At 40.7% G+C, this 13,390-nt stretch overlaps 1 protein-coding gene across 4 annotated transcripts in view; it reads left to right on the forward strand.

The window, feature by feature from the left end:
• GRIK2 (glutamate ionotropic receptor kainate type subunit 2) overlaps window positions 1-13,390 on the forward strand; it is a 440,357-nt gene that overhangs the window by 254,113 nt on the left and 172,854 nt on the right. For all 4 annotated transcript variants that reach the window (XM_083497629.1, XM_083497626.1, XM_083497628.1 and 1 more), the window contains exons 10-11: window positions 2,300-2,413; window positions 11,332-11,538. In XM_083497629.1, coding sequence (XP_083353755.1) covers window positions 2,300-2,413; window positions 11,332-11,538 — 321 coding nt within the window. The remainder of the gene's footprint in view (window positions 1-2,299; window positions 2,414-11,331; window positions 11,539-13,390) is intronic.

Genomic DNA, 13,390 nt, shown 5'->3' on the forward strand with positions numbered 1-13,390 from the left:
TAGCTTTTAGTGGAACATTATTATGCTGCCTTACTGGCTAACAATAGCGGTGAATTAGGATCCATGGCATAATATCCTGGAGCTCCGCTCACACCTCTCCTGGAACATCAAGAGATAATGTGCTCAGTAGCACACCTGCCAAGCACATGTATGTGCTCTTCTGAAAATACTTCTTAAACCATTTTTAAAAGTCAAATAAAGCATACTAATGGATACTAGTTAATTAAAATAAGTGATTTCTGTTTTTTTTTAAAAATCCTCAGACCTTATGGGCCTCAGCAAATAAAATTCAACACACAAAGGAAACATATTTTAATTAAACTACTTTGAAACCATGAGTATTTCATTTATTTATTACCAACAGTAGCCCTCTCCTAGCATTCTGTAACAGTGTATAATAAACAGCAGGAATGAGTATGCTAGCTCTGCTCACTTGTTCACCCTGCTGAAGTTAAGTGAAAAGTTAAACATTTCCATTTTCAGTTACAAATTAAAAAGAGAATAACTAGTTATAAAGGAAGTTGATTTGTGAAAATTTATAAATCTTGATGGATTTTCATTTTCAATTGCAATGGGCAACTTTACCATAAACCCACAAAGGTACTGTACTCTTGTTTACTGAGACCTTGCCCTGCTTTGCTTAAAAACAGTTAAATTTGCAATACAGTTTTCAGAATAATGATTTGCCAAACCTGTGTTAGATCAGGAAACATAGCACTACTTTCAAAATGTCCAGAATTTGGAAATAATTTTTATCACAAAATCCCAATGGCATATATCCCTTGATAGGATTATAACTGTTTACATTAAGGATATCATATTCACTCTAACTTAATCTTCTGGGGCCTGTACAGGATATATCAGCATATATGACTGCCACTCTTACTGGGATCAGTGTCTTTCTCTCTTTGTGCTTGTTCCCTTTCCTGTAGCCAGCTTGGCTGCCCTGTCAATGCCAACATGAACTAAGAAACTCTGCAGGGAATTGTAGATCTTAAGTGACAATGTTTCATAGGAAGACATGCTGCTCTCTGTCCCTCAAACAAGAAGTCCTAAAGCACCCCTCTCCAATCTGGTGTTGGCCAGATGTTGTTGGATAACAACTTTGATCAGCTCCAGCTAGCATTGCCAATGGGCAGGGGTAATGGGAATTTGATTCCCAACATCTGGAGCACTCCAGGTTAGCAAAGGCTGTCCTAGAGCATCAACAAACAATTATTGTTGCTCCGTGCAGAGTTCTAGAGGCGAGCTGTATCAGAAAACCCTGCGGAAGCCAGATTTCAAAAATTAAAGATTGACAGTTGAAAATTTTCACTAGTTAAAATACTAAAAGCTAGCCATTTCTTTTAGGGATGCGGGTGACACTGTGGGTTAAACCACAGAGCCTAGGACTTGCTGATCAGAAGGTCAGCGGTTCGAATCCCCGCAATGGGGTGAGCTCCCGTTGTTCAGTCCCTGCTCCTGCCAACCTAGCAGTTTGAAAGCATGTCAAAGTGCAAGTAGATAAATAGGTACCGCTCCGGTGGGAAGGTAAACAGTGTTTCCGTGTGCTGCTGTGGTTCGCTAGAAGCTGCTTAGTCATGCTGGCCACATGACCCAGAAGCTGTCTGCGGACAAACGCCGGCTCCCTCGGCCTATAGAACGATATGAGCGCGCAACCCCAGAGTCGGTCACGACTGGACCTAATGGTCAGGAGTCCCTTTACCTTTACCTAGCAATTTCTTTTAACTTGTTATCTAGTTAATTCCTGGTGTGTATCAGATGTGGCAGCCAGGAATCTATCTATGCTTGGAACAATCTATCGTTGTAACATGACAGAGAGGTATTGGAGTTCCTACTTGAAAAAACTTCATTGAATTTGGGTAATGGCCATGATGTTTCCACTGACCTCTGAAAATGTTAACCATGCTTGTAGAATGCAACATGTATTTGCTATATAACAATGGAAATTTCATAGTATTGGGAGAGAAAAGGACGGATCCATTTAAAGCAGAGGAAAGCAGGTGCATTGTAAATATACGTTCAGTGAGCTACCAGTCTGCAGATGTGTACTTTTCTTGGAGGATAGATGTTTAGGTGGAAAATTAAGCACTCAGTACTCTGAACACCATTTTTTGCTTTGCGAGACACATTTTGAAGCACAGTGAATAATATTTTAAGCAAGCTGCTTTTTCACAAATGGTAGCAGATATTGGACCAGAGGTGAATTATAAGTGTTAGCAGATTTCTTTTTTATCTTATATTGTTCTGTCCTAGTGGCCTGAAAAGAACTCATATAAGTGCACATGCTGTTTTATAGATTGGAACTTGGGATCCTGCAAGTGGACTTAACATGACCGAGAACCAGAAAGGAAAACCAGCAAACATTACTGATTCCTTATCTAATCGTTCCCTAACTGTAACCACCATCTTGGTAAGTAATCATATGTGCAATTGTTTTTTTGAAATTCAGCTGAACGTTAAAACTGTGAAGAAAAGGCATATTACTTACAAAGCAATGACCAGTATGCAAATGTCTTTTACATTTATTTAGCAATTACTGTATAATGAATGATCTGAAATGTTAATTTAGTTATGGGGTTTTTATGATAATGGCAATTCATTTTAAGTGCTATGATCTCAGCTGACTAATCATTTAGCGTTCTTATGGTTCCTTAACATTTTAAAGTTTAGGCAAAAGCTACCATTGTCGGTTTGGAGAAAGTAATATACATAGTGTGTGTGTGTGTGTGTGTGTGTGTGTGTGTGTGTGTGTGTGTGTGTGACAATGCATGGTTTAGACTGAACTTAAAATCAATTCATCACCAGGATATTCTTTCCAAAAGCAATAGTGAGACTTTTCAGCATCATCCTACATAACCTGTATGATTAATTTCCCCCCCATATGTGCTCTTTTCCATTGTGGGGAAAATGCCCATTACTCTCTTAAGAAAAAGAAGAATGCTGAACTCCCTTCCCCCATTTTAGCTCTTATTTTAAGCAAATAATAATAATAATAATAATAATAATAATAATAATAATAATAATAATAGTAAGCTTGTATCAGTAAAGCTTCTTAGTCCTGATACTTTTAATTGCCCTCAGGGCAGGGATAAAGTAATGCAATATGTCTATTTGAGAACAGAAGATTTAATTATCAGCATGAAATATCTTAGACAAGTCTCTTGCATCTCAATACTTTGCCAGATTAGCTTTTCCAGCACATTCCTTAAAAAAGAAAACTACAGTAGGAGCATAAGACAGAGTCCAGCCCACTTGGCAGATAAAGAGGGAACCACAAAAGGCTCTTCAGCATCATAAACCATGAAGCGCCTGAGGAAGTTAGCTCTGTGCAAAGTTCTTTGCATTTTGTTGTTGTTTGCTAAAGAGTTTTGGCAGGGTGGAGGCTCATATGATGACAGTGAAGGAAAAACTGTGTGCACGAGATGGCATTCTTCTGGCTCTGAATCATGGCTTTCAATTGTTGCTTAACTACTAATAGCTTCACTTCTATCATCTTTGCTGAGCAGCGTAAAATGGAACACCCCTTCATTTTTCATTCTACAGTGCTTTCTAATTTAGAAAAGCATTGGCAGAGGAGCTCAGTTCTGTATTCTGACCGACCAGAATAAAGCTCTCTAGGATAACTGGGTTGGGGGGTGGGGAACCTCAAATCAAATGTGTTTCAGCTAATACTCAACACTTTTCTAGTTAGATTCTTTTCAGACACCACAAGACCCATTGCAAAGTAACCAAAAGGGTACAGAGGATTGTAAGGGTTATTATTTTTATTTCTGCTGTTTCTGCTTTAGCCCGTTTCACAGGGGTACTCTCAAACAAAAATATAACCCTTGAAGAACAGCATGCTATAAATGCAGCCTGCCAACTGGAGAAGTCAAGGATCATATGGAACATCATGCAGCTGGCATTCCAGATGCATGCGAATGAAGACCATCAGTAGTGCTCCTTGCTAGATGCTGCATTGCTGTGGTCTAAACCACTGAGCCTAGGGCTTGCCGATCAGAAGGTCGCCGGTTCGAATCCCTGCGATGGGGTTAGCTCCCATTGCTCGGTCCCTGCTCCTGCCAACCTAGCAGTTCAAAAGCACATCAAAGTGCAAGTAGATATATAGGTACCGCTCCGGCGGGAAGGTAAATGGTGTTTCCGTGTGCTGCTCTGGTTCGCCAGAAGCAGATTAGTCATGCTGGCCACATGACCCGGAAGCTGTCTGTGGACAAACGCTGGCTTCCTCGGCCCGTAAAGCGAGATGAGCGCCGCAACCCCAGAGTTGTCCGCGACTGGACTTAACTGTCAGGGTTCCCTTTACCTTTACCTTACATCATTTACCTCAGCCTGCAGGACTAATGAGGACACCTCAGCCTGCAGCATGGGTCCTACTGTGTCACATGAGGCCATTTTCCATGCCCAACTATAGCACATCTGGTTTCAAACGTGATTTAAAGTATGGTAAGTGGTAGAAATGTGACTGCCAAGGAACAATCAAGAGCCTTAAATTGCTCTTGATTGTTCTTTGGCAAGGGAGCCTTTCTGTCAGCACAGCTCGTTTGATAGGCTGTGACAGCAAGCCCCACTGGCATTTGCTGCACTACAGAGTTCCTGGTCAGAAACTCCATTGTATAGCCGATCCCTGTCCAAAGCAGTCTTGCTTTATGTGCCAGTCAGCTGATCAGCACAGACAGCAAGCTTACCACAGTGATCGACTGCACAAATGGAGTTCCCCTTCAGAAACATGGATTAGTAGCATACTGGGAGAACCTCAACTGGATGCCATGTCTTGATCTCGATGTCCTCTGACTGTATTAACAAACTAACACCTTCAAGCATCCACACATCCTCTATGCAGCTCTAAAAACAGAGCAAAAAACAACCAACCAAATAAAGAATCAGGCTTCCCCTACACATATAAGCCTCAGACCTCTATCACCTCAATGCCTTGATGTCATCCAAACCAACCCTAGACAGCACTGCTGTGGTAACATCAACAATAGAAAAGGAACGAGTTCTATACCAGGAAGGGTCAACCCCAATACACCAGAGCCCTCTTATCAATAGTCCCTAGTGAGAAGGGCCAAGCAGTTAGGGATAATGGGAGTTGTAGTTCATCTTTAAGATCCCATAAGATATTTTTTTTTAACCATTAAGCAGTTTCTCCTAGTTATCAACCAAAATCTGTCTTCAACTGAAATCTAAATGTACCCAGATTATTTGACCTTTCCATTTTATTTGGTTTGTGTTTCATATTGCACATCGTTTTTATGGTGCACACATCTCAGTCCTTTCTAATTTGTCCTAGCCTTCAGGCGCCAATATCCACACACAGTGTTAGCCATACTTGGTGAGACTGTTCATGTTACTGCTTCTAAATGGATTTCATTTTAAAAGAAGAAGAAGAAGAAGAAGAAGCACAGCCTAACCCTAGAAAAACACTTTTAAGTTGTTTTGATTTCAGTAAACATGAGCACAAATCTGTCACACTGAAATCAATGGGACTTAAAAGTGCTTAACCTGCTAATTGTAGCCACATTTGTTTAATTAGACCCATGGCAATGAGAGACTAAGTGTGTATGAGCAGTTCATCTTGCTTTAAGTCTGCCCCTGGCCTGAGACTCTTGTCAAGTGGCTAGCAGCATGTCAGAGTAAGACATTAAATTGTTTTGACTGACTGTATGAGTTTTTGGACAACTTTAGGTCTCTATCTTTCTGAAGTCCAAACTGCTAAATATAAAAGCCCTTTGTGTACTCTTCATATCTGACATAAATGTTAATTAGATATGGCAGCTCTTTTAAATTCTCAAAGCCATAGTGAGCGGTAGATTTCTTTCTCTAAGATTGTAATCCGGATATCCATGGCTAACATAAGGGTAAGTTCTGAACAAACATGGCTATAATTGTGCTTCAAATATGACCATCTTTCTTTTTTTCTTTTTTAACAGTACCACATTTCCACACTTAAAATGGAATAAAAACACTGCAGAATGTCTGCAATAAGAAAATACAGTGGTACCTCGGGTTAAGTACTTAATTCGTTCCGGAGGTCCGTTCTTAACCTGAAGCACCACTTTAGCTAGTGGGGCCTCCTGCTGCTGCCGTGCTGCCGGAGCACGATTTCTGTTCTCATCCTGAAGCAAAGTTCTTAACCTGAGGTACTATTTCTGGGTTAGCGGAGTATGTAACCTGAAGCGCATGTAACCTGAAGTGTATGTAACCCGAGGTACCACTATATATTTAGTGAGTCATGGTTTCTTTAGAAATTCCATACTTACTAGATACTAATAATCAATTTGATTATCACATTAAAAAGAAAGCCTAAAGTAAAGTAAACCCTAAATGTGATCATCTGCTTCACAAGCAGGTTCCAGGTTGAATTCCCAGCCACTCCAGGTAGGGCTGGGAGAGACCCTTTCTGAAAACCCGAAGAGCCACTGATGGTCAGTGTGTAGACAGCACTGGGTTAGATGGACTAATGGTGTGACATAGGAACATGGGAAGCTGCCTTATACTAATGAGAGTAATTTTTACACCTGATCAGGGGACATTCAACTGGGAGCCTCCCCAGGTCACTGCTGGAAAATCCAGTATGGGGAAAATGTCTCCTGCTTATTATAAGAATTAACCCAGTTACCCAAGTTCAATATGAGCAGACAAAGAAAAAGGGCACTTGAGAGTAAGGTTCCTTGTTGCTTTTAGCCCTGCAGTTAAGGAGTGAAGAGGTGTGGCCAACTACAGAGAGGGAGTAGAACAGCAGAAGCTGTAAAGCTATTGTGTTTGACGTCTCTTGTATCAAAAGCTCAGCGAACATCTGTGGTTTGCTTATGGAAGTTTCTGTCTTTGTTCCACGAAACCAGGAACAACACAGTGCAGAGGCAGGCAGAGAAAAGGAAATGTAATTAGTGAAGATAAACACCAACTTAAAAGTATCTATGGGAAACGTGTGTGTGTGTATCTGTCTATCTATTTATAGATCTCCTACCTTCAGTATGCATAAAATTCAATCTGTTTGGATTATTGGTTAGAGATGCTACTATATTAATTTGAAGAAACCAGAGAACCTTTGGCTGTATTAAAACTATAATGTAAACAAGAAGTAGACCATAAGGAATCACGCTAGTGTGGCATGCCATTGATCAAGAGTAATGTGGCTGACAATAGCAGAGAACAAATTCTGTTTAGAGTTCACTTTTTTTAAAAAAGTTGATATGAAATGATAAAACTATTTACAGAATGTTAAGTTGATCAAGTCTTGTGTGCTTTGATCTTAGTGGATTCAACTTTTCACACATGCAGCATGATTAATTCTATAGGATTAAAACATCTTCAGGGTTTAAACGTTGAGGTAACCTATAAATAGATAAAGTTGGTTGCTTGGAGCATTGTCAGCTTTTAATATGAATGAATGCTTTGGAAGTTATTCTGAAGTAGGTTCTGTGACTCTAATGACTTTTTCAAAGAAATGTGGTCAGACATAACACTTGCGAGTGAGCTGATCTGGGATTGCTTCTGGTCTCTGTGCAACTCCACTGGGAGACAAAGTCAATATGAGCTGACATGACTAGGAGTTCTAAATAATTTATCTTTTCTGAAGTACTGGAGGGTGTTTGTGTATGAAGCATTCCTGGCTTGGTATATTACCGGCTCTCCACACATCTCATATTTGCCTTAGAGCACCATGTTTTATATTGTATTGGGCTATAGGCCATTTTTCAAGACTCTTGAATCTTTGCGTTGGAGTAGGGATTTTGCTCCCAGTGAATTCTTCACTTTTTGTCTGTTTGCTTGCTTGCTTCATGGCTTATATTTATGCAAAAGAGTATAACTCCATGAGATTTATAGCCAGTGGGGTTTATCATTCTGGCAAGGCAAGCAGGAAAAGAAAGGAATTAGCTAAGTTACAACAATAGTTGCAGTTTGGATCTTGAGCAGTTTGCAAAGTGGGCCCTGTGAAAAAGAGCAACGGCTGGGTGAGTGTGAAACATGTAACCTGGACCTCCTGGTTAGGCCAGCCTGCTGCTGGTTGTACTGAATCTAGGTCACAATCAGGATACCCAGGCCTATAAATATTGGGCTTTGCAAGTGGGTCTTCAGCAAAACCCAATGTGTGGCTGTCTGCTGGGAGAAGCTTGCCTAGGTAGGATGTGGAGGCAGAGTGCAACCCATGATCCTGTACAGTGGTACCTTGGATTACACACGCTTCAAGTGACATACGCTTCAGGTTACAGACTTTGCTAACCCAGAAATAGTACCTCGGGTTAAGAACTTTGCTTCAGGATGAGAACAGAAATCGTGCTCCGGCGGCGCGGCGGCAGCGGGAGGCTCCATTAGCTAAAGTGGTGCTTCAGGTTAAGAACAGTTCCAGGTTAAGAACGGACCTCCGGAACGAATTAAGTACTTAACCCGAGGTACCACTGTACTACATAGAAGCCCTGCACAGTTGAGTTCTCATCTGAACCATCCTCTACACTGCCCTACTTTATGTAGTAGCATGTTCAGTTGTTTTGATATGTAAAATGGAAAAATCAACAAAAATTATTTATAAAAACAAATTTGTTACGACATAATTTATTTCCTTTGCATCTAACCTGCTACTTGAGTATTTTTTCATTTCTGCTTTTAGCTATGGCTAGTTCAATACCCCTTTGATTGAAAGGATACCAGGGTAATGTACCCAACCCCACAAAATGAGCCAGTGTCAGAGGAGGAATTTAAAGTTAAATCTCCAGATTGTCTGGTATGCTTGTTTTTAAAGGTATAAACTGACAAGGAGATTCTTGCCAATCGACTTATTGAGGAAGAAAAACTGTGCAGGCAATGTTCTATTCAAAGTATTATGAAGCTTTGGGGGGGGGGTTAACTGTTAGCACCACCTCCTTGCAAACCACAGCTTACTCTCACAGACTTGAGTAGAAGATATATGATTAAGAACTATAAGCTGCAGAAATAAATGGCATGAGCGTTCAATAGTGACCCTGCCTTCCCTATAAGGAACTTCTGCTTGTGTTTTAATAACCATCACAGTAGAAGATTCTGCTAGGGCTGCCATAGGTCTGGATTTCCCCGAACAACTTTGGGATTTGTCTAAAAAAAGGCTCAACAATTTGGGGGGGGGGTTTGCTATATTTTTTGAAATATGGCAACCCTAGACTCTGCTGGATCATGCCAAAGGCTCGTCTAGTCCAGCATCCTGTTTCCACTGTAGCCAAACAAACACACCCTTCTTAAGAACAGGAATGCAAAACATCCTCACTTCTTTCACATCTAAAAGGCACACACAAACCCTACATTTTCAATCAAACACAAGTACTGAAAGTTGCAGCACACAGAAGCAACTCACCATTTCTCCTCCCAATCTCCCTTTCACATTCATATAAATACAAATGATTAAGTAAAAAATAGATGTTATAGAAATATGCTCACACTATCTGCCTACTGTGGTTCTCTCTTATTGAATATTAATTTGAAAAAGGAAGCTGCTCAAAGTGGTAGCCGCACCCCTTTCCTGGCAGGATAGGAATGTGCTCTATGGTGTGGCCTTAAGAGAACAGCTGTGAGTATGCTTGGACTGCTCTTCAAGGAAGAGAAATGTTCTCAACTGGGCTGGAAAGCTAGCAGCCCTGTTACTTAATTTTCACATGGTTTTTCTGCACAGAGACACAGGGGAGAGCCCTCTTTACTATAGGTATACTTCTAGACTAGAACTGGGTTTGTGTTGCAGACATATGATTGTCGAGAGAACAGCAGATTGACAGAAATGTTTGCAGAGCTTCTCCGAATTCAAATAAAAGTATAAAATCGGTGTGGGACAGGATGGATGCATTGGACTTCCTCTTCTTAAAGTGGTTGTCCCATTAAAAGTTATTGCTGACCAACTGAGTACTCATTTGGATTATATTCTTCATTGCCTCGGAACACTGTATTTATTGAAAACAGTCCTGGAAAATCAGCAGAAATTCTGTATTTGTTTTACATTCTCAGTGCTTATGAAACAAATTACTAATGATCTGCCAATTGTTGGATGTGTTTGCCATTTCATGCATTACTTAATGGACTAAATATTTCTCTGGAGAGCTGCAAATGCATCATAAGCTTCTCCTGGAAATTCAAAGAGATTAAAATACTGGGTTGCGTGTGATCCTCAGTTTAATTTGTCCATAGGCTTCTTTCTTCATATAATGATGAAGCGTAAACTATTGGTGCAGAGCAGAAAATTGTGTGCATGAAAGACAGTGGGAGAACTGAAGGTTTTCTCAGTATTCTGAAATAATTTGAAACTGGCATTCACAGCTTTAAGAATGCAAGCAACGTTTTAAGGGGAATCAGTGACCATATTTAAGATGATTCTAGGCTCTGTTGTAATAGAATATAGGTACCTAGGAAACTGTCTTATACCAAGTCATGTCAGTGTCCATATAACATAGGGTTGTCTACACCAACTGGTAGCGGCTCTCCAGAGTTTCATAGAGAAGTCGTTCCAGCTCCACCAAGAGAAACCAAAGATTGAACATGAAACTTTATGCATGCAAAGAAGGGGTCTAACATTGAGCTATGGCCCTTCCCCCAAACATGTGCTCTACCACTGAGCAATGGCTTTTGCCATGGTAAATACAGATTAAAATGTATTGAGCATTATCCAGCAAACTAGACTCAGCTAGTCACATGGCTAAGTTCCTGTAGAATGGAACTTATGGATAATGGCAATTTTTTGCAGAATTGACCCATTGGCTCCTGCAGTGATATTTATGACGGTGTACCACATAGGAATCCACTGGCGTGCATTTTTTCCAATTATGGGGTTTTGAATAACAACAACATCACTCAATTTCAGAGTAATCATAGTGTTAATATGTTCTCATCTTGAACCAGTTAATGCTGATTGCCAGCGGTGGAGCTTCATGCTCTGGCACTGGGGGGCAGAGATCAGGTGGGGGCGGGGGCTGGCGCACCGCCCACAGGAGCGTGGCACGTGTCTTGGGGGTGTGGCGCTCCCAGCGTGGATGAGAGAGCAGCCGCGATGGCACCCCACCAGGATCGCACTGCCAGGGGCGGTGCGCTCCCCCCGCACTCCTCTTCCTCCACCAGTGCTCATTGCCAAACTGTACAACTGGTGTCAATAACTAATTGATGAAAGAAATACATTTTAGCTGAAACTACTATAGCTATATCTACTTACTTTAAAAATGAATTATTGTGTGTATTCAGTGACAGTATCCGTATAACATGATCAAATCAATCTTTCCAGATTTAGAATTATATCTTTAAAATGTATTTGCAATTCATTTTTTCTGAACTGCAGTGACTGAAGGGTCTCCCTTCCTCTCTACATTCATTTTTTTCCAGGAAGAGCCATATGTGATGTTCAAGAAGTCTGATAAACCTTTGTATGGGAATGATAGGTTTGAGGGATATTGCATCGACCTCCTCAGGGAACTATCAACTTTCCTTGGATTTACCTATGAGATAAGGCTGGTGGAAGATGGAAAATACGGAGCCCGGGATGATGCCAGCGGACAGTGGAATGGAATGGTTCGTGAACTGATTGATCATGTAAGTTGCTACTTAAAAGTTTCATCATCACAAATGACCACATTTTCATTTTGTCTCAGTAGAGCTTGTCAGGAGACTCGTGGAAGCTCACCCCAAATAAAAAGTTGATATTTACTAGTATCCAATTGCCATTGAGTTGTTTAGTGAATATTATTTGCAATTTCAGATAAATTAGACAAAGGTAGCAGACTTATCCCCTCTCTCCCTAACCTCCTCTTCCATCAAGAGTAAGAATGATTAATTGGAAATAAAGTAAAGTACGTATTTTTCGCACCATAACACTCACTTTTTTCCTCCTAAAAAGTAAGGGGAAATGTCTGTGCGTGTTATGGAGGGAATGCCTACGGGTGGCATGCCTACGGATTTTCCTCCTCTAAAAACTACATGCGTGTTATGGTCGGGTGCGTGTTATAGAGCGAAAAATACGGTATATTAATGGAAGAATATTTGGAAAATACTATTCTGGAATTCGCTACTTCGTGTGTGTGTGTGTGTGTGTGTGTGGAATGGGAGTTGTGCATGTTTGATCCAAATTAAACACACACACACACACCACAAAGAAAACTACATTAGACATCTTCTTTCTGACACGTACATTCCAAATCTGATAACTTTTTGGTACTAGGTAAAGCCCTTTTAATTTCTCCAGGTCTTTTAGATCTCACAGTTTAAAGTCTGTCTTATGTGGTATTTTTCCCTACTATGTTCCTATTTTTTTGGGGGGGGAGGGGTTATTTTATTTTTCTGCAAGGTGTGCTGAGAATCATTGTTTGTAAGAAGAGTGGGATAATAAATGCTGGAAAAAATCTTTTACATTTCATACTACATTTAAGTCGCTCTGGTGGTAAAGTGCATGAACGCATATGGTATACACAGTGAACCTGTAGATGGAAGCTCAGGAACAATCAAAACCCTCATTGTGACACCAGACTTGATTTTACTTCTCAAAGGAATCCATATATAACCTTTAAAATATGTAGTATTATCTTCCATTAGCATATACTGAGAAGAGCCCTGTCTTGTCCGTTTAAAGCATCAGCTAGGAAGTCTTAGACAGCAAGACAGAAATATCAATGCATGCTAAAACAGCAGGGTAATTCAATGTGAGTCAAAACAGATATCATTACAGGCAATTGTTTATAATTGACTAAGTCAGGCATCCCTTCATTTTATAGCTTTTAAAACATACTCTCTCAGTAGGTGGTGCCAATTGAATTTGGTCTCCTGGAAATGGAGTTTAGTCTCTTTGAAAATTATGCAATTGTCTCTGGCTTCTTTGTGTTTTGTCAAATTTGCATTTATTTTGGCAAACCGCTCAATAGCAAGACATCTGATCAAAGCCACTTGTAATAAAACAAGTATTCTGAGGCCTGCTGCCATTTAACGCAACAAGAAAGGGAGACTGTTCTGTCATTCATGACTGTACTTCTTAGTTGGTAAGAATGGAGAACCTTGAGTAACTCGGGTGGTGCTGTGGTCTAAACCAATGAGCCTCTTGGGCTTGCCAATCGGAAGGTCAGCAGTTCAAATCCCTGCAATGGGGTGAGTTCCCGTTGCTCTGTCCCAGCTCCTGCCAACCTAGCAGTTTGAAAGCACTCCAGTGCAAGTAGATAAATAGGTACTACTGCGGCAGGAAGATAAATGGCATTTCCATGCTCTCTGGCACTCATCATGGTGTCCAGTTGTGCCAGAAGCAGTTTAGTCATGCTGGCCACATGACCTGGAAAGCTGTTTGTGGACAAACACTGGCTCCCTCAGCCTGAAAATGAGATGAGTGCTGCAACCCCATAGTCACCTTTGACTGGACTTAACCGTCCAGGGGTTCCTTACCTCTTTTTTTTACCTTGAGTAA

This window comes from Podarcis liolepis (assembly GCF_965112155.1).
Source record: "Podarcis liolepis genome assembly, chromosome: 3".
Taxonomy (NCBI): domain Eukaryota; kingdom Metazoa; phylum Chordata; class Lepidosauria; order Squamata; family Lacertidae; genus Podarcis; species Podarcis liolepis.